This window comes from Carassius carassius, chromosome 3 (assembly GCF_963082965.1).
Source record: "Carassius carassius chromosome 3, fCarCar2.1, whole genome shotgun sequence".
NCBI classification, from domain to species: Eukaryota; Metazoa; Chordata; class Actinopteri; order Cypriniformes; family Cyprinidae; genus Carassius; species Carassius carassius.
This window is the reverse complement of record NC_081757.1, coordinates 42,171,376-42,192,892: the sequence shown is the minus strand read 5'-3', so window position 1 is coordinate 42,192,892 and position 21,517 is coordinate 42,171,376. Positions and strand designations below refer to the sequence as shown.

The 21,517-nt window shown below is 35.3% G+C and overlaps 1 protein-coding gene across 2 annotated transcripts; it reads left to right on the top strand.

Annotated features, from left to right (window-relative positions):
* The first annotated feature begins 7,406 nt into the window (after positions 1-7,406).
* On the top strand, positions 7,407-19,637 carry LOC132115319 (O-phosphoseryl-tRNA(Sec) selenium transferase-like). 2 transcript variants are annotated; one of them, XM_059523727.1, is made up of 4 exons: positions 7,407-7,563; positions 11,428-11,519; positions 15,416-15,521; positions 19,536-19,605. In XM_059523727.1, the coding sequence occupies exons 1-4, from the start codon at positions 7,488-7,490 to the stop codon at positions 19,565-19,567; spliced, it is 306 nt and encodes a 101-aa protein (XP_059379710.1). In that variant the 5' UTR covers positions 7,407-7,487; the 3' UTR covers positions 19,568-19,605. The 2 variants fall into 2 exon arrangements, with proteins under 2 accessions (XP_059379710.1, XP_059379703.1); XM_059523720.1 differs by lacking the exon at positions 7,407-7,563 and having other exon boundaries at positions 11,278-11,519; positions 15,416-15,509; positions 19,536-19,637.
* Positions 19,638-21,517: the final 1,880 nt, after the last annotated feature.

Sequence of the window (21,517 nt, the reverse complement as noted above, 5' to 3'; positions counted from 1 at the left end):
TGATAACCGCTTCACAGAACCACATGAACTACTATATTTATCTCAGCTGTGATGTTTGAGTGTATTATTGTACAGTATGTTCTTGAAATCAAATCACATTTAATTTTTCCTCATTTAATGCAGTATGCAGGAAGTTTTGAAATTGGACTGCACATTATATTTGTATAGGCTACCAGATTCATGCACATTAATCAGATATGTCTAACTAAATTATGTAAGCATGAAAACGGATGTTAGACATATGGTCTGTGGTGTTTATTAGCCTACAATGGTAATTAACTAACTATGGCCTTTAACACACATTCATTACAGAGCAGAGAAACAGGCGCAGAAGCGCTGAATCATTACCGTAATACACAATATTATAAACAATCAGTCAAAACTGGTTATTATAAACTGTGCAAAAGCATCCTAAGCTATGGTTCTGCTTATATGTCTTATATACCCCTTTCAGAATATGCAACATTTTAACCCTTGTGGATTGTTCAAATTCACTACCCTTTCGTTATGTTCGGGATGAAAACATCCACTCAATTAAACTGCTGTAAAAATGTGTCAGATTCATATTTTTTCTCAATTTATTTTGCATAAATCTGTTAATCAACTTCAGTCCTTATCAAAACTACCAAATGTTTTTAAAAAATCCAAGATTTTAACTCTTTAATTGCCAAGTTCATAAATTATGTCACTGATTTGGGGGAAAAAACACACACAAAATGATGTTTCACTGAGAGAGAGAGAGTTTATTTGTTCACAGGGGCAATACACATTAATAAACATGACTTTAAATGCCAGAATTCACCATTCTTAATCTTCACCCTTGACCGAATGTTAACAAGTCACCCTAAAAACAACAATAGAGCATACACACACATATCCACATACAAAGAAGACATAAAAAAAGTACTAAAAAATACAAATACAGAATTGCAGAATGCATATAAAAATCTAACTAAAATACAATAGTAGAAAGATATCTAAACTAAATTAAATTTAGTTAAAATAAGGACAACAAAGACATAGCAACACGAGAATAAAGTTTTTTATTTATTTAATATAAAGAATATTCTTGTGGTTTGGATTAACCTATAGGCTACCATTGGCACTGAAGAAATAATTAAATTAGAATTGTTTTTCAATAGGTACAAAATATATATGAAATACTATCACTAGAGCCTACTCTAAAAGTAGAGTAGTAGAGTAGAGTAGAATACTTTAAGTGTCAGTTTTTCGAAATTGAGATTTATATATAGCTTTCCATTGATGTATGGTTTATTAGGATCGAACAGTATTTGTTTGAGATACAGCTATTTGAAAATCTGGAATCTGAGGGTGCAAAAAATTTAAATATTGAGAAAATCATCATTAAAGTTGTCCAAATGAAGTTCTTAGCAATGCATATTACTAGTCAAAAATTAAGTTTTGATATATTTACGGTAGGAAATTTACAAAATATATTTTTGGAACATGATCTTCTCTTAATATCGTAATGATTTTTGACATAAAAGAAAAATCTATAATTTTGACACATACAATGTTTTCTTGGCTATTGCTACAAATATAACCCAGAGACTTAAGACTGCTTTTGTGCTCCAGGGTCACATATTTTAAAAAGGTTCAAGTTGTATTACAGCCCCCTCCCCCAAGTGTTTACCTTCTTCAGTTGAGAATTTATTTAATCTCTTTGAATCAAGAGCACACAGAATGTGTATGCTGTGCATTTAAGTGGTTAATCACGAAGTACACTTAATAATACTTTTAAAAAGAGTATTTTACTTAATGGGTAATTTAAAAGGATATACGCAATCTGAATGAGTTTAGTTTCAGATACTAAATAGCACTTGTTTTTGCACTTAATTGCAATTAAATGAAAATGTATTATAGTTTGAAGTACATTAAAGTGTAACTGATCATTTATCAAAAATTGCTATTGAAGGAATAGAAAATATGCAAAAAATGAACTCACCCTTAAGGCATATAAAATGTAAATTATATACATTAATTTGCAAGTTTTGAGAATAATAATATAAAGATTAAACATTGTTATAATTATTATTTTATACATGTTATTCCTATGCTTTGAGACTGTACACACTGTGCGCGTAGATCAGGGGCTTTTACTTTGAAACTATGACGCGAACAAAAGGAGGAGTCTAAATCCGGAAGTAAACAGTACTTTTTAGAAGCTGATCGATTTGAAAATCGAGAGATGTTAGGAAGTGTTTAACCTCACGTCTGCGTCTCCGTAGCGCAACAGTCACAAAGACAGAAGACACTTGACTCCTCACAAATATAAACTCCAGAGAATCATGCAGCGCTCCTGAACCGAGATGAACAGCGATATCTTCGCCCTGAGCGAGAGGCTGCTGTGTATGGAAGCATATGGGTAGCAATATTCAATTTGGAAGGTAATATGCAAAATGACAATGCAGTATTTCAAATGGCAATGCATTTCTGTATTTACATTTACATTTTCCAATACATTTGTGCAACGTTTGGTGCAAAATGAAAATTAAATTACATAATTTGCTTTTTAAGTTGCAAAATTAAAATGAAAATGTATTACAGAAATGATTAGATATGTATAACATGTTCAAGCAAAAACTGTGACAAAATTATCATTCAAATGCTATTTTTCTTAATTGCATTAACACTCACAGTCAAGACACTTACGATTGCATTTTCATTCAATGTAGCAAAATTCAATGTGCACATTGAAAATGCATTCCGAGCCGATCACGTCTCCGCCCCCTCCCGACACGTCAATCACTTCGTGAACAAGGCGGGGCTTGCAGAAGGTCAAGAGACTCAAGACTCAAGAGAATTCAAGTGAGAGAACATGGACAAGACAGTTGTACATGTACGTTTTAATCATTTCATTTCCTATTTAGAATTCAATAACAAGAAATGGAAAAATGTCTCATTTATTCGTTTTTCGAGAATGAGTTTTTGGCTCGATATCATTTTGGCGTTTGGGGTTTACCAATTGGTTTATGGCTTCAATATTTCATTCGCACTTGTGGGCAGCTCCTTTCATCTGATTGGTCGAATCATTCTTTCAGACAGAATAAGAGTCAGTGCGAGTGTGGCACTGTAATGTCTGAAACCACCGCTCACTATTAATTAGCATAATATTTGAATCAGAGGTAGCTGGGCACATAATTCATGCTGCTGCGACTTGCAAGTGACCCCTTTAAATTATTTCTAGGTTATAGTATTGTATGAATATTGTCCCACTGATAAATACAGTGCAAATAGTTCTGTCTCCTTGGATAACAGTGAAGTAGAAATAATAGTTACATTTATAAAATAAAATTAAATAGGATTTTTTGGGAAGGTAAGGCTGGCCAACGCGAGTCAGACGAGTCTGAAGATCTGAGCTGAATTTGGTGAAACATTAAAGTTCTAGTCCGTGTCAATTACTCTCATAATAAATAATAACAATAATGTTACCCATATTTTTTGCACTATAAGTTGCACCTAAGTATAAGTTGCATCAGTCCAAAAATACGTCATGACGAGGAAAATAACATATATAAGGGTTGGCCAACTCTTCTTTCACATCTCTAGTTCGGTTCATTTGGTTCCAACCAAGGGCAAAAAATTATACATTGTAGCATTTTTCAGCTTTTTTGGTTCCTTTTCACACTACACTGATTGCTTTGGTCCGAATCAGTTAAAAACGAACCAAAATGCAGTCACATGACAACATCCACATCACTCATGGGCCATGACGTATTTCCTAAACTGCTTTTCGATTTGTCAGAATTTACGTGTGGGAAAATTCCAACATAAGAGGAAAAGCCAGCAAACAACACGGAGACAACACAACTATGGAGAGACGACTGCGCGGGCTGGTTTTGTTCCTGGCCATAATTTATTACATTGTTTGTATACACCACAATATGCAAACAATATATTTCTATAATGAAGCGCGGATGCGGCTTGAAAACAACGTTCTAATGCACTGCAAGCGGCGAGGGGGGATCACTCGTAACTTCAAGTGGAGGCGTGCATTAATTCTTCTTAACTCTGACATGCTCATGGTCATCAGACCAAATTTCTATGAGGCTCTGCACCTCCTCACTACTCCAAGTTTGTCCACGAGCTGCCATGCTAAAGTGCAAACTGTCAACAAACACTTCCTCATCCCATAATGCACAGCACAGCTGACTACGGCAGCTGGTTTAGTCCAAAAATGATCAGTACATTTTACAGTTGGGTCTGTTCGAGGTCTGATCACGTTCTCACCTTGTTCTCACCTTGGTACGCTTGTTTGGTCCGCCTTTGGTGTGCACCCGAGTGCGATTGCTGCTTTCACACCTGCCCAAACGAATTGCACCAAAGGGGGAAACAAACTCTGGTACGATTCAACCGAACTAAATGAGGCAGGTGTGAAAGAACCCTAAGTCGCACTGGACTATAAGTCGCATTTATTCAGAACCAATCCACCGCCCTCTCACGGCTGTAGATGGTAATGTTTTCTCTTGGTTCATTTCTCTTGGTTCATATCAAATTAATTTTGATAAGTCGCACCTGACTGTAAGTCGCAGGACCAGCCAAACTATGAAAAGAAGTGCGACTTATAGTCCGGAAAATACGGTAAATATATGTTGTCTTTCTCAAGCCAAACAAAGAAGACTAAAAAGAGAAACATTCAATTTAGTATGTAATAAAACTAATATTAATAATTTATTTAAGAAATTTAACTATATTAATTTTCACAATTATTTATTAATGTCAAACACACATACCTAGTGCCTTATGACTTAAAAGATGAGAGTGGTAAATGTTACAGACATATTATCATGGAACTGTTCAGTCTATTATTGATTTTTATTTCCACTTCACTTTTATCCAAAGAGACAGAGCTATTTGCACTGTATTTATAAGTGGGACAATATTCATACAATGCTACAACCTAGAAATAATTTGCAAGTCGCAGCAGCACGAATTATGTACACAGCTACATCTGATTCGAATAATATGCTAATTAACAGTGAGTGGTGGTTTCAGATATTACTGTGCTGCACTCGTACTCTTGCCTGAAAGAATGAAAAGACCGAACTGAAGGCGGAGCGATTCAACCAATCAGATGAAAGGAGCATTTCAGTGTCCACAAGTGTCGAATGAAATATTGAAACCAAAATGATCAAAACGTACATGTACAACTGTCCTGTGCATGTTCTCTCACTTGAATCCTCTTGAGTCTTGAGTCTCTTGACCTTCTGCAAGCCCCGCCTTGTTCACGCAGTGATTGACATGGCGCGAGGGGGCGGAGACGTGATCGGCTCGGAATGCATTTTCAATGTGCACATTGAATTTTGCTACATTCATTACGGGACAAGTGTCTTGACTGTGAGTGTTAATGCAATTAAGAAAAATAGCATTTGAATGATAATTTTGCCACAGTTTTTGCTTGAACATGTCATACTTATCTAATCATTTCTGTAATACATTTTCATTTTAATTTTGCAACTTATAAAGCGTTAAAATTAGTATTCATTTTACATATTAAAACTAGTGTATAAAATGGGAAATTAAAATTGTCATTTAATTTTCATTTTGCACCAAACGTTGCACAAATGTATTGGAAAATGTAAATACAAAAATGCATTGCCATTTTACATATTGCATTGTCCTTTTGCATATTACATTCAAAATTGAATATTGCTATATGATTCCATAGCTGTGCTCCTCTTATGTGCAGCAGGGTCTCTGCATGTGTCCATGTGCTCGTCTGTTTGAAGCTCAATGCCATGAAGCTTGTTTAGTAAATCCAAATACATCCAATGCACCTCTTCTACGATAGGCATTTTTTAAATTTCTGTGTAGTTTATTTGTATTAAATGCAATTAGTTTAACGTAAGACTGCTTTATCAGATATTTAATACTTTGATGCATGTTCCTGTTTATTTGATGTTATATTTCATTATTACTTTTATTGTCTTTGGAATATGATTAAAGTACGTTACTGCTGAATGTACTGACAAGAATTCATGGTTAACTAAAATATACTTTAATGTCATTTCTGTTGAAACTTGTTTGTCACGAATTTAAATATATTCATAATAACACCTTAATAATGTATAGTTGATTACAGTTAAAATTATAATCGAGTACTTAACATTTGCTTAAGTTTGTTAGTGGGGATGTGCAACAAAATCGAATGCAATTTTCATGCGCATATTGTCAGTAAAGGCACTCCTGTGATTAGTAGTATATCTCCAGATGTTCCGATACCCTTTTTCTCTTCCCGATTCCGATACCTGGGCTCAGGGTATCGGCCGATACCGAGTACTGATCCGATACCTGGGTGTGTATCTGTATATACAGCTGTATATACTACTAGCCCTGTGTAAATTGCTAGAATTATTTTATGGTGTGCTTCAGACTTATCCCTTAATAAAACATGAACAAATACATGGTGAACTACTGTATTTATTACATTATTCTTAAGCGAAAAAGAACTTCAAATGCAGCCAAAAATCAGACACCGCAAATTAAAAAAGTTATTAAGGTTTTACAATATAACTATAAAAAACTGCAACAAATAAGTCTAGGAATATAAAAAATGATATATTAATCAGATAATCTCTTTACAACAAAACAAGTAAAAAAACAAGCAAGAATTTGCAGGAGTAATATTTATAATATTTATAAAATAGTATTTTGCATTCAATTAAATAGTATAGTATATGATAGATGATATAAAGCCTGATGTAACTTAAATCATTTGACAATGGATTAAAAAGTAAATGTATAAAAGAAACATACTTTACACAACAAGGTATTTTTCACAAATAAATAATATTTAATTAAAAAAAAGTAAACACTGTAACCAACAGGGTTTACTAGGGTTAAACAACAAGTTTGTGTGCATCGGGAATCACATTTTTCAAGTAAAGCCAAGGTAACATTCATTTTACACACAGCATACAGTGAAAATGACATGAATAAGACACATGGAAAATGCATAAAGTGCAGGATAATTTGAAATCACGAGTTTAAAGTTTAAAGCATTCAATTCACACGGACCAACCATCACGCAGAGAACACGCGATCATGCTGGATACACACTAAGAAATTTAAATTTAAAGATTCTCTCTGGGGTTCAGGTCTGGTGAGTTTGCTGGTCAAACCATATTTGCAAGACTTTGAGCCAGTGGAGATAGAAATATATATATTTAATTTTTTTTTTCTTTTTTAATTTGAGAAACACTAAAGGAGGCCTTTAGTGCTCCTTCGAGGAGCTTGCCTTTCTGTGTGCAAAGCATGATATTCTTCATATAGTCAATATTGCTTATGGAGTGCAGTCATCCAAATGTATGCACCTTATTCAGCAAGTAACAGTTCAGCTTTTTTGTGTAAATCTACTACAAAATGTAGTTTATTTCAGAGAAACCCTAGTGGCTTATGAAGTGTTTTTGTAGAGGGCTCACGTTGGGAGAATCGATGCCTTTGTCCAAAGTCTTGATAAAAACTTCATGGTCCCGGTCAGCGGTGCCATTATCTCAGGCTTCGATGCGAGCTTCATTACGGAGATCAGTAAGATGTATCCAGGTATGCTTATTTTCTTTCAACTGCAAACATGTTACAGATGAGTGATCCATACAAAACTTATTTCTGAAATCTGTATACAAGAGTCTGAAAAACAGTACAAAAAAACTGCAGTCCTCTTAACTATAAGCGGCAACATTTGTATAAAGGAATTAAAAAATACCACTTAGCAGTAGCCAACATTATGAAATTTACACAACATCTTTGCTGGGGGAAAAAACTTGCATGCCACATCTCACTAAAGTCACAAAAACGCATTAGCCATGTGATTACTTATCACTTTTGGAGTAAATGCATTTATTCACAAAGTTAGTATTTGACATAAAATTATCTTATTTTATTACATTATTTTATTTCTGCTTGTCTAGTGACGGGGAAAAAGCGTACATGCTTACATTTAGCTAAAACGCAATGCTGGGCATTATGAGTCAAAGTTCTCACACAAAACCTATTCAATAAATGATACAAAAATATTCAACATTTTTCAGCTGTTTTCTGTGCTGTTTCATCGTTTTTAATGTAACAATGCAATGTTATACAGGTCCTTCTCAAAAAATTTGCATATTGTGATAAAGTTCATTATTTTCCATAATGTAATGATAAAAATTAAACTTTCATATATTTTAGATTCATTGCACACCAACTGAAATATTTCAGGTCTTTTATTGTTTTAATACGGATGATTTTGGCATACAGCTCATGAAAACCCAAAATGCCTGTCTCAAAAAATTAGCATATTTCATCCGACCAATAAAAGAAAAGTGTTTTTAATACAAAAAAAGTCAACCTTCAAATAATTATGTTCAGTTATGCACTCAATACTTGGTCGGGAATCCTTTTGCAGAAATGACTGCTTCAATGCGGCGTGGCATGGAGGCAATCAGCCTGTGGCACTGCTGAGGTGTTATGGAGGCCCAGGATGCTTCGATAGCGGCCTTAAGCTCATCCAGAGTTTTGGGTCTTGTGTCTCTCAACTTTCTCTTCACAATATCCCACAGATTCTCTATGGGGTTCAGGTCAGGAGAGTTGGCAGGCCAATTGAGCACAGTAATACCATGGTCCGTAAACCATTTACCAGTGGTTTTGGCACTGTGAACAGGTGCCAGGTCGTGCTGAAAAACTAAATCTTCATCTCCATAAAGCTTTTCAGCAGATGGAAGCATGAAGTGCTCCAAAATCTCCTGATAGCTAGCTGCATTGACCCTGCCCTTGATAAAACACAGTGGACCAACACCAGCAGCTGACATGGCACCCCAGACCATCACTGACTGTGGGTACTTGACACTGGACTTCAGGCATTTTGGCATTTCCTTCTCCCCAGTCTTCCTCCAGACTCTGGCACCTTGATTTCCGAATGACATGCAAAATTTGTCCAAAAGTCCAGTGCTGCTTCTCTGTAGCCCAGGTCAGGCGCTTCTGCCGCTGTTTCTGGTTCAAAAGTGGCTTGACCTGGGGAATGCGGCACCTGTAGCCCATTTCCTGCACACGCCTGTGCACGGTGGCTCTGGATGTTTCTACTCCAGACTCAGTCCACTGCTTCCGCAGGTCCCCCAAGGTCTGGAATCGGTCCTTCTCCACAATCTTCCTCAGGGTCCGGTCACCTCTTCTCGTTGTGCAGCGTTTTTTGCCACACTTTTTCCTTCCCACAGACTTCCCACTGAGGTGCCTTGATACAGCACTCTGGGAACAGCCTGTTCGTTCAGAAATTTCTTTCTGTGTCTTACCCTCTCGCTTGAGGGTGTCAATGATGGCCTTCTGGACAGCAGTCTTACCCATGAATGCGGTTTTGAGTAATGAACCAGGCTGGGAGTTTTTAAAAGCCTCAGGAATCTTTTGCAGGTGTTTAGAGTTAATTAGTTGATTCAGATGATTAGGTTAATAGCTTGTTTAGAGAACCTTTTCATGATATGCTAATTTTTTGGGATAGGAATTTTGGGTTTTCATGAGCTGTATGCCAAAATCATCCGTATTAAAACAATAAAAGACCTGAAATATTTCAGTTGGTGTGCAATGAATCTAAAATATATGAAAGTTTAATTTTTATCATTACATTATGGAAAATAATTAACTTTATCACAATATGCTAATTTTTTGAGAAGGACCTGTATTCAGTAGTATTATTTTCTTAAATCGTTTTCTTGCATCTTTACTGGTTGACACTAATTATTTGTGCTGAATTGTGTGGCAAATTCAAAAACGTTCACTTAGCATATAAAAAAAAGTAGTGGTGAAAATTTGCAATCCTTGATGCCCTGTTTTGCAATTTTGCCATTTCTTCCAAAAGACATGGTAAAGGTCGAAGAAACACTTGAATGCTTTGATCTCTGAAGGTAAAGCATGCTGAATATTTCCTGTTCTGAATGTGCATTTCTCAGTTCATACAGTAATATTCCATCATGTATTTCCTCTTGCATAAGCTGTCTCTAGAGACCTGGGAAGAGTTTTGGAGTGTTTTTGTTTGTGGCGCTCTCTGTATCCCTTCCACCTTTTTCTGCACTGCAGAGCAATCCCAAAACACTCCTACTAATATTGATTCTCTTGAGTGCACTAGAGAGAGTTAGACTGGGGGGCGCACTTATAATTTAGTCCATTGTTACTTCAGCTCTGCTGCATCTTTTCAGAATGCCTGATGATAGTTTACTAAAATACATTCTTATTTGCTCCTCTTTTACTTGTAAATAGAAATTGCTATTGTTTATGAAATCATTATCAAATCAAAGGATATGCATAACGCTCAGGGATGCAACGGAATTAAAATTCAGTCTGACAGCAATAAGCTGATTTTTTTATGTTATGACAGATAACATTTTATTCTGTTAATATTTTAAATTAAATATTAAAAACTAAAAGCACTTACTTTAAATGTTGTGAATTTATGCATCATATTGTATTTCGTTGTTTGATAATTTGTGCTTTAAAAGATTAAGCATTAGTTGCATATCTAAATCTAAATTTTTGCATTTTTATCTAGATTGATCATCTTTTATGTTATTTAACTGTTGTTTTGTATTGTTTTTTGTTGTTGTTTTTTTCTGCTTATGCTCTTGCTTTGTTTCGTTTGTTGTTTGTTTTTTTATTTTGTTTTTTTGAGTGTTTAGTCTGCATGTCTCATGAGTTAATATGAGCAGGAGTGGAACTCTGTACAAGCCTAGAGTGGCTTCGTTCCCTCCTTGCATAGTTTTGTACTTGTACTAAACATGTGCTAAACAAATAAACTAAACTAAATTAAACTAAATGCAAATATGAGCATGCATAAACATGCAACATCAGTCATTACCACTACAATCTAAAAAAAAAGGTTAACATATTGTACTGAATTAAAAAAAATATTCATTTTGAGGTTTTAAATTAGTTGTGCTTTTAAAGATTGAGCATTGAGCATTATATATATATATATAAGCATGCATAAACATGCAACATCAGCCATTACCACTACAATCTTTAAAAAAAAAAATTAGTTTGAGGTTTTATTTTTTTTGTGCTTTTAAACATGAACCATTAGATGCATATCTAAATGCAAATATTAGCATGCATAAACATGCAACATCAGTCATTACCACAAAAATCTTTTTTTTGTTTTTTATTCGTTTTGAGGTTTTGTTATTAAATCTTTAAAAGACTGATAAATCTTATATTGTACAGAATGAAAATATATATATATATATATATATATTAGTTTTGAGGTTTTAAATTATTTGTGGTTTTAAAGATTGAGCATTAGATGCATATCTAAATGCATATTACTGTTAACATGAACTGTTATGGTACCCAGGCATCCTTGTTATGTTTGTACTCGACTCGAAAGTCTTACTATGATAAGCGTGTCTTTAATGCATTACAGGATTGAGATAATGTGCTCTTGTGCAGGTCGAGCTTCTGCATCCCCGTCTCTAGACGTCCTCATTACGCTGCTCTCACTGGGAGCCAATGGCTACAAGAAACTCTTGTCTGAGAGAAGGGTGAAAATATTTCAGAAACTCAAAATTTTTCTTAACTTCTGATTATGGCTGTGTGGTATCAGTGTTAATTTAGTATTATTTATAGACTTTTATAGTTTTTATTTATATTTTGCTTTCAGTTTCAATTCATCTGGTATTTCTAATGTAATTATGGCAAAGCTGACTTTATATTAACAAAAATATTTTTATTATAAAAAACGGGACTGTTGAAATATAAAATTAATGACAATTCATTTTGTAATTCCAGAAGTTTCCAGAATAAAAACAATAGTTAGAAAAATAATAGAAAAAAATGAAGTAAATTTGGTTTCAGTGTACATATTGTATTGTGTGTGTGTGTGTGTGCGCGCGCGTTTAGCATTTCAAGTAAGTTACTCAAAGTTACCCAATGAGACTCCAGTACATGCAGGAAAACACCATTAGCCTTCATGTGATAAGACACTTACAGAGCTAATCGATTCACTACTAATGCATCCGGTTTATTAATAATTTACATTCTTTGTTGACTACATAAGATGTTCTCTGTGGGCAGAGTCAGTTTCTAACGTTCTAACCAAAGGAGAATGAATTTCTGACTTTAACATTGTGAAAAAGATGTGCAATTTAGAATACTATTAAAAAGAGTACTAGAGAAATAATGTATTTTAAAAGAATATACTTAAGTGTGAACTGAATCTAATATTTTGAGACACTTCATTGCAATTAAATGAAAATGCATTATAGTTTACATTTATATTAAATGCAATTAGTTGCTTTTTCGACCCATTTAAGTTGGTCATGTAAATACATCTTTATATGTGATTTTAAATGATTTCTGTTGTCTTTAAAATATGGTTTAAGTACTGCTGAATGTACTTAAAAGCATTTATGGTAAACTAAGATATATGTTAATATCTATATATAAAAATAAATATAAGATATATTTGAAATTACATCTATGCAGTTGCAATGTTTTACATTTAAAGTATATTAACTGCAGTGTTGGGGAGTAACTAGTTACATGTAACAGCGTTACGTAATTTAATTACAAAATTATTGTAACTGTAATTAGTTACAGTTACTACGAAAAAATGAGTAATTAAATTACAGTTACTTATGAAATTTTTAACGATTACAAAGGGGATTACATTTGAATGTTTACACGCATCCACATACAGATTTAACTGATTTATTTCCCAAATTGCACTGACTATTCTGAGACATACGCCCTAATAATTTCCGGGATGCGGAAACACAGTCTGGTTCGTAGAATCCAGTCATAAAAACGGAATGCCTAACGCGGACGGAATATGCCACATTTTGGATGACTAAATCAAAAGTAGGTCAGTACACTTGAATCAAAACATGACATGGACTAGTGTCTGTGAATATTAAGCCACAAAAATGCAATATATGACTTGCATATTCTGCGTGTCTGTTGAAATCAGGCGCGGACTGGACATCGGGAGAACCGGGACAATTCCCGGTGGCCTGGCAGCCGATTTTGCCCCACTATTTAATATCATTATTGTATAATTGCCTGCCGAATGTACTAAAGCGATCATTTGCGAATCCGCCATTTGAGAATTAAATCTCTAATAAGTCGCGCGCTCTCCGCGCCAAACGGTTTGGATCAGACTCAGAGTAATCAATGGGAGAGAGAGAGAGAGAGAGAGAGAGAGAGAGAGAGAGAGAGGAATCTCTCTCTCTCCTGAGCAGAACTACTGTTCAGGGTTTCAGGTCAGTTTCATCTGTAAAGATGCTTTTTTGTCTTTGTTTTTTTATTTATTTAATCAAGCAGCAGCACGTTGCTCATCAGTCATCACTCAAAATACTATATAAAGGACATCATTATTATCTGTTGTAATGTTACAGTAGTAATTTAGCTGAAAAAAAATTCAGATTTTTTTTATAGGTTTAGGGGGAGCTACGACAGACAACAAAACAACCCTTACGAAAATTAACATTTTAATATTTATCTATAAATCCAGAGAAAATGGTTACTATTGTTTAACTGTGATAACCAAAAATTTAAAATTATTTTACAAATGCATTTATTTAAAAATAAATACAAATCAATTTGCAAAAAAAAAAAAAATTAAACAAGGTTATTTTACTTTTATATAGGCTAATAAAATCATGGTTAATTTTTGTGAGGGAAAAACATGACTCGTGTACAGTATTAGGATTTTTCTATAAAGATATTGTAGTATTGTAGAGTATTGTATTGTAAAGTATAGTTTTGTTCAATCTTGAGTATTAAAGTCATGAGAGAGATGGATAACAGGTCAAAATAAAGAGACTGAAGAGAAAAATGGAAGTGAAGGTGCAGTTCAGGAGAGAACTTTTAATTATTTTGCATGTCCCCAAATTAAAGATTTAAAATAGATAAAAATCGTTAGATAAACGATTATAGACGAAATAGATAAAATAAAAAATAGTTTGGTCCATGAATTTGTTTGTATGAGTTTGAATTTTCCAGTCTGAATTTTTTTCCATGGTTTTTATTTCCAAAGACATGGTTTCATTTACTACACATAGGCCTACTGAAGCTCGCAGTGTTTTCAACCTCTGCTGCCTCAATATAGGAGTACACGAGCACATAAACATAATTTCTAGAACTGCTCTGTGTCACTTCATGTGCATTTTACTTATTTTGAGAAAACTATCATCATATACAAAGAGACAGCAGTTTAAAAAAAACACCAATGTTTCAGGAGTTTTTTACACAGAATACGTCACATGCTTATTAGATAACTGTATTTAAGTTGATGTATATGCTTTTATTTATTATTCTTTAATTTTCACAAATTTAGAAAAGTAATCAAAAAGTACTCAAAAGTAATTAGTTACATTACTTTAATAAAGTAATTAAAAAAAGTTACACTACTATTACATTTTAAATAGGGTAACTTGTAATCTGTAACCTATTACATTTCCAAAGTAACCTTCCCAACACTGATCAGCCGGAAGCTGACCCCCACGGAACAGCACTTTGCCACGGTAGAGAGGGAGGCGTTGGCCCTCAAGTGGGCAGTCCTGGAGCTGAGGTATTATCTATTGGGAAGGAAATTTACCTTAATTTACTGACCATGACCCTTTGCAGTGGATGGCCCGGGCGAAAGACACCAACGCCCGGGTAACGCGGTGGTTCCTGTCGCTCCAGGACTTCCACTTCCACGTACAACACCGAGCCGGGACGGCCAACGCCAATGCCGACGGACTCTCCAGGATTTGGTCAGCTTTCGCAAGTCTGTCAGGGCACACTCCCCACCCACCCCCAATCTCCCCGTTGTACAAGAGGACCAGGACAACGCTTAGGGGGGGGGAGTGTGACGCGTGTCCCGAGGCCTCATCAGCGTCGCCCTGGAAACGCACGAGGAGCACCTGGAAACCTCATCACCGGCCAATCGGTCACGGCTGCCAACAATCGCCACTGATGCACAAGTGAGTGATCACTCCAGAAGACTGAATGCTAACGCTGTTCTCCATGTTCCCTTGCAGAAAGCTCGTGACCGATCAGCACCCCCTATGCACGGACACGCCGCACCTGGGACACCACCACAATCAGCGCACCAGCACTTCCCACTCCTGAACACTGAACTCTCTCAAATAAATCCACCCTCCGGGGCCTTACCTTGCACTCCTTGCTGTCGTGTGATTCTTCACCCCGTGACACTATATTCTGTGATGCAGTTATACTTAAGCGTCAGATGGGAAAGCAGGCTGCAGATATCATCTGCGTCTGGAGAGGAAAAGGGTAGGGTGGCTGGAGAGGGAAGCAGGTGCTGGGTTTACTGTAGGCCAGCAGACATAGAAGTGCAGCATTAGCAGAAAACAGAATGTGTGACAGAAAAAGAAAAAAAGCTATGAAGAGTTGAGAGCTATTTATAACTGGAGTTGTGTACGGCCCGCAGGAGCTGTATGGCCACCTGGCGCAGGAGCTGAGCGCTCTAGCCAAGAGACACGGAGAGAGACTGCTGCATACGCCACACAAGCCAATATCACTGGGTGAGGAGTCATGTGTCATGTGAGCAAGAGTTCAATAACAGTTCAATAAACAAGGGTTTCATTAATACGTTTTCTCTGTAAATAATGTTTCTAAAAATAGCTTTTGCATGTCACATGAGAGGTCAGGGTTAGGCTGGTGAGCATGAGCCTTTTAGTCCCTGCTGGCAGGTCCTGTAACTACACCATCTGGCCAAGCACTCTAGTGACCACAGTTCAAAAGTGGCCATGTGTTTTGACTGAATGTTTTTGTTTTCATGTGCAAGCAACATTTAAAATACATTGTTTATATTAACTTGTGGTGCCATCAGCCAATCATCCTTGTAAAAAAATAAGTGCACTTAATTGTTTTTAATGTGCGCTTGTAGTGTACTTTAAAACTTAAATATATATATATTAGAAACTACCTTCAGAAAACAACATTAATGAAATAAAACACCACTTAAGTGACTTAAAGAGAGACACTTTTAGGACTGTTACTTAACACACTTAAGTACTTGAAGTACATTTTAAATTATTGTTTTAATCTTTTGTTGTGTTTTAAAGAAGTACACTTATTTGATGTGTTGACTAACATACTAAATCACATGTAAAGTACTTGATTATAATTTTAACTGAAGTTTTATTCCATTTAAAGTTAATTTATTTTTAATGTAATAAAATGCAACTTCATCATTACAAATGTATAATTACAAAATGCCATTAAACTTTTTTAGTTTATAATAAATGCTTGTATGCTTTGCAGTACACTTTACAGTACAAACCATGAAATTGCATATAAAGATGTACTTAGGTCTTAAAGGCACAACATGTAATTTTTCTGCTTTAAAAATAGCAGAAATCACTATATCTATGTTATATTTTTTTTAAGTTGTGTACTTACATTATCCCAACAGTTTCCACAAACTTTCAAATTCGGAGAAAATTATAGTTTAATTAGAAGACACGGCACGTTTCTTTATTTCCGTTTTGTCGACCCCGTCTATGGCGTCATATAACCTTTGACCCCTCTAGTTTATCTAACTTCCTGCGGAACCCGTCGGAACGCCAAATACAAAGGTGAACAGAAGCAAAGAAGAAACGAAAAAGAAAAAGTAGTAGCTAGCCTTGATCGAGACTATTATATTTTATATTTATATTGTTTATATTAGTATTTATACCTCAATCAATAACTTAGTTATGGATCATGATTATGCTTTGCCTGCACATTCTGTGAAGCGCAAACGTACGGGTGAAATAAATGACCTGAGAAGGTTTTGGGACAAGAGAAGAAACAAGACACGGGTAAATATTGGAGCTGCATTTCCAAGATAGAGAGAGCTTCGTGACAAGCTGAAACTACAGAGAGATGCCGAACTTGCTTGCATTCTAATAAACAGGTATGCATCCATTTAGCTAACTGTATCTATCCGTATATTTTGTGAAACGATGATGTCTTGTGTAAAGCGCAGACGGACTAGCTCTCATGTATAGTATAATGTAAATCCACATTTGTTCTATATCTAGCTGGATAAAGTAGCTTCAAATGCAGTTCACTATCTTGTTCGATATCATAGTATAAACGTAATTTTAATTATAAACGAAAGGCGACCGTGTTTTTTAACATATATTACTACTAGCTAGATGGAATATTGATTTGATAGGGGTCTGATAATTCATATATCTCTTTGTTCGAAAAGACGTGATTGTCAAAATACTAAGTTAGAATGAGTGCAGAATGTGGGGAGCGACAGAGCGCGTGTTCCAATGACAACAACTCCCATGAGCCCACGCTCTTTCCCGACGTCATCAAAGTACGTCTTTTGTTATTATTTTGATTGAGTGACCCCGGGTGGCCAAAAATCCCATACTGTACGTTTAAGAGAGTCAAAAAAAAAACTTTAAAGTTCAGCTAATTGCATTTAATATAAATTTAAACAATTTCTCGTTCCTGTTTGTGTCATTAATCTGGCAACCTGCGTGTGAGTCAAGTCTGAAGAGGATGGGCTGAGTGAAAAAAACCCTCTCTAATATTTTGAATTTGGACTGCAATACCTAGTTCAACCACTCGGTGTCAATCCTACATACAGCACCTTTTAAGTATTGTTTCTGTGATAAATACACTTATTAAAACTATGGTATGTGTTCTCCAGCGATGTCTGTAGCGTCTGCAGACACACAGCACCGCAGCAGTCACACAGCTGGGCTCAAGTGCTCTTCACCAGACAGGTGTCTGGATCCAGGTGGGCTGCTCACCCCTCCACCGCCTGCTTCTGTTTCAATATTTGTTGACCTCTAATTTAACTTGAAAGCAAAAATGAGAAAAAGATTAGTGGATATGAACTCAGTCTCTTCAAGGTGTTCAAGTACAGAAGAAACATGCTCCACTCTTTGACAACCAGAAAGTGACTACATACATAATTTTGTCTAATTTTGTAATATAATACATAGCCTCACTAACTAACCTAACTTTTCGTTTACATTTTGTGATACATAAATGTGCTTGTTATTCTTTAAGATAAACGACAGCTTACAATTTACTTCCTGTAAACTTTATACTAAATGACTGATTGAGTATGCTACATCCCAAAGCAACATTTTCTCTTCTCTTACTGGAATAGTTCAGCCAAAAATCAATATTTGCTGACAGTATAGTCAAGTCACCTTTATTTATATAGCGCTTTTAACAATACAGATTGTGTCAAAGCAACTGAACAACATTAATTAGGAAACTAGTTTGTCAATAATGTAAAATGACATTAGTAAACACTCATTTTCAGTTAAAGGAGGTTCATCATTGAATTCAGTGATGTCATCATCCAGCTCAGTTCAGTTTAAATAGTATCTGTGAAATCATTAGCAGTAAAGTAAAGATGAGTTTGTTTCTTTATTAGAACAGATTTGGAGAAATGTAGCATTACAACACTTGGTTCCTCTGCAGTGAATGGGTGCCGTCAGACTGAGAGTCCAAACATCTAAAAACATCACAGCAATCACAATAATATACAGTATTATCGGAAAAAAGCCTGGATGGACTCCAGTACATCGATTGACATCTCATGAACCCAAAAGTAAAAACATTGGAGTTTTATCAGTGGACGAAGCAATATTACAGACTTTTACAGTTTGAAATGTAAACATCTTAATGATGGATTTGTTCAATACAAATACGCAGCTTTTGGATTTTGGTGTGGATTGTTTGTGATGTTTTTATCAGCTGTTTGACGGCACCCATTCACTGCAGAGGATCCATTGATGAGCAAGTGATAAAATGCTCTATTTCTCAAAAATCTGTTCGGATGAAGAAACTACTAAAAAGAAAACAGCAAATATTCATTTTAGGGTGAACTATTCCTTTAATATTTTCCGCCGGACACTAGTTGACCTGCTGTAATATTAAAGAAAGCTTCTTTCTGCTGTCCGCTTTCATCATTTAAATGGGAGTCATTCTCATTCTCAAGGGTTTATCCTGTAGCATTATCCGCTTCACCTCCTTTTAGTCTGTCACAGACTGTGAACTCTGCAGTGAATAAATATGACAGAAGAATTTAAGACCGACCTAAGTGTCTGCAGTGAATTTAGAAAGAGCAAGGAAAACTGAACTCTGCTGCAAAAGAACCGCTGTCTGTATAATAGAGAGACTCTATTTGTCTTCAGTAATCTTTTAGAGGAACAGTTTAATTTATCATCGTTAGCTAGAAATTGATCGTTGTAGTGGTAATATTAGGATGGCATAATTAATGCAGAACATTGTTTATATTGTCCAAATGACATCTAAACTCGGTTTGTATACTGGATTGAATATGCATTCATCAAAAGTCTGCTGTATTATATTCAAGTAAAAATAAATTAAATTATTACAAAGTGCACTTTTAAAAGTGTGCTTAATTGCGTTAAGTCACTTAAGTGACCTTTTATTTTTATTAATATATTCTCTGCAAGCAGTTTTAAAAAAAAATAGACTTTTAAGACTGGACGTATGTTATAAGTGCACATTCAGTACAATTAAGTGCATTTCTCTTTCACAAGACTTGTAATATTTCCCTGCAGGGTCGTCCCGCTGGGTGTGGAGCAGACCGTGAGCAGACACACGTTTCGTGGCTTCATGTCGCACACAGATGCCTATCCATGTCCGTACTTTAACGCAGCCTCAAGAGCGTTAACAAAGAAACTCCTGCAGAGAAGAGTGAGTCAGGATCCCCAGCTGAAGATGTGGAACGACCAAACCTTGCCCTGATGCTCTGGGGGAAAGAGTTGGATACATAGGAATATTCTTTTCATAATTTGATCTTGTGGCAATAACCTCGTGTTTGAATGTTGATTTATCAACATATGGCCACAAATGCATTCGTTTGTTTACCCTAGTATACCCTAACGGACAATAAATACATTATTTTGTCATTTCTATTCATCTGCTTCTGCTGCGTTTTACACAGTCATAGTTGAATAGACAATGCAGAGGGAATTCTCTGTTTTAAACAATATCAAAGGAAAATGAAAGAGTTTTTTTTATTATTATTATTTCTGAATCCAAAAAAATAAAATATTCTTATTCACTCAGATTGCAAATAAGGTACCAAATTTTTCTTTATGTACCGGACCCTGCAACGAGTACCTGCGATTTAATTTATACTGATTTTAATAAACACACTCTCATCTCAGGCACTTGGAGACAATCTAGTTCTAGTAATGACTGCCCTTAAGATTAATATAAAAATATTAAGCAGCAAATTAATGCAGATAAACTTCAGTAAAACCTCATAAGGCTCCCATTAGATTCTTAACCTTTATTTATTATTATTATTTTATTTTTTAGAATGTGTTTCACTTTAAACCATATTGCACAAATGTATATATTGATAAATATTTAGATTTTTTTTCTTCCAAAAATAGCTTTAAAAATTATTTAGTTATTTTTCAGGACATATGTTTAACTTTACACATCAAATATTTCCTATATTCTTGTCTTTCTTTAAGGTGAGCATATATTCTTTAATGTATTTTGGGGGGGGGGGGGGGGGGGGGAGTATTTAAGCTGTACAGTCCTCACAAAGTGATCTCTTTCAGAGGAGTGTGTAAAGTGCTAGCTCAGTAACACAATAGTGCAGCGTATGTAATAACATCTCTTGTGTGTCGTAGCGGAGGAAGCTGTAGTCTCTGTTTTTGCGTGGGAGGTGTTGAATCAGCTTTGCTCACACCTCACTGTAATGCATTTAATGTGCAGTCCAGCAGTATTACTGCTCATGATTTATGTGGAATCAGCCTCTGCTGTTCTCTGCAAACCTTCTGTCTCAGTCCTCCACCTTCACCGTCTCTCCTGCGCTCCACACCCATCTGTTCAACAAGCTTTAGCTCTTTTCCTCTTACTGTTTATCACACTTTTGCTGATACAGCTTTTTCCAACAATTTAGGCTACACTTATTAATTTCCTCTCATCACCCATCACGTTGTTTGTTATTTTGCATCACCACAGATTAGCCTCTGAATTAGGTAAACTAACATAAAAATAAACAAAAATATTAATCAATGTGCCCCCCCCCCCCCCACACACACAAATCACATTGTTGTTGCCATTATTGACAGATAAATGGTATTATGTTCATCAGGTTGGTTTGGTTATAGTCCTTTTTGAGTAAACAAATGAAAAACAGGCATCTAATAAAAAAATCAACAACAACTGCAATTGGCTTTAAACCTCTAGAACCCATTGCAAATCTGTTTATCTCCAATCGAAAAGATAATTATAAAAGGCAGCTCCAGATGCTTTACTCTTCATGTTTTTACTCAGTCATCAGTATCTGAGGATCGTGTCTCATAAACTTATTACCTACTTTAACTTCAAGTGTTTTGAAAGCAATAATAGAGCAATCTGCTGATAATGGGACTTCCTTTAATGTTTGTGTTTTCTAAACAGTTAGTGTAAGATAACACATTGTTTTAAATAGATGTTAGCATATTGACTTTTTGAGAACAGCAAGACGGTCAAATTGCAGAAGAACCCACAAGAAGAGTTTTGTGGCTTTGTTAACAAA

Coding starts and splice junctions, on each gene's coding strand:
- LOC132115319 (XM_059523720.1), top strand. CDS start 11,322: ATGGTACCCAGGCATCCTTGTTATGTTTGTACTCGACTCGAAAGTCTT. Junction 11,520..15,415: donor AACTCTTGTCTGAGAGAAGG/GTGAAAATATTT, acceptor TACGGCCCGCAG/GAGCTGTATGGCCACCTGGC. Junction 15,510..19,535: donor ACACAAGCCAATATCACTGG/GTGAGGAGTCAT, acceptor ATTTCCCTGCAG/GGTCGTCCCGCTGGGTGTGG.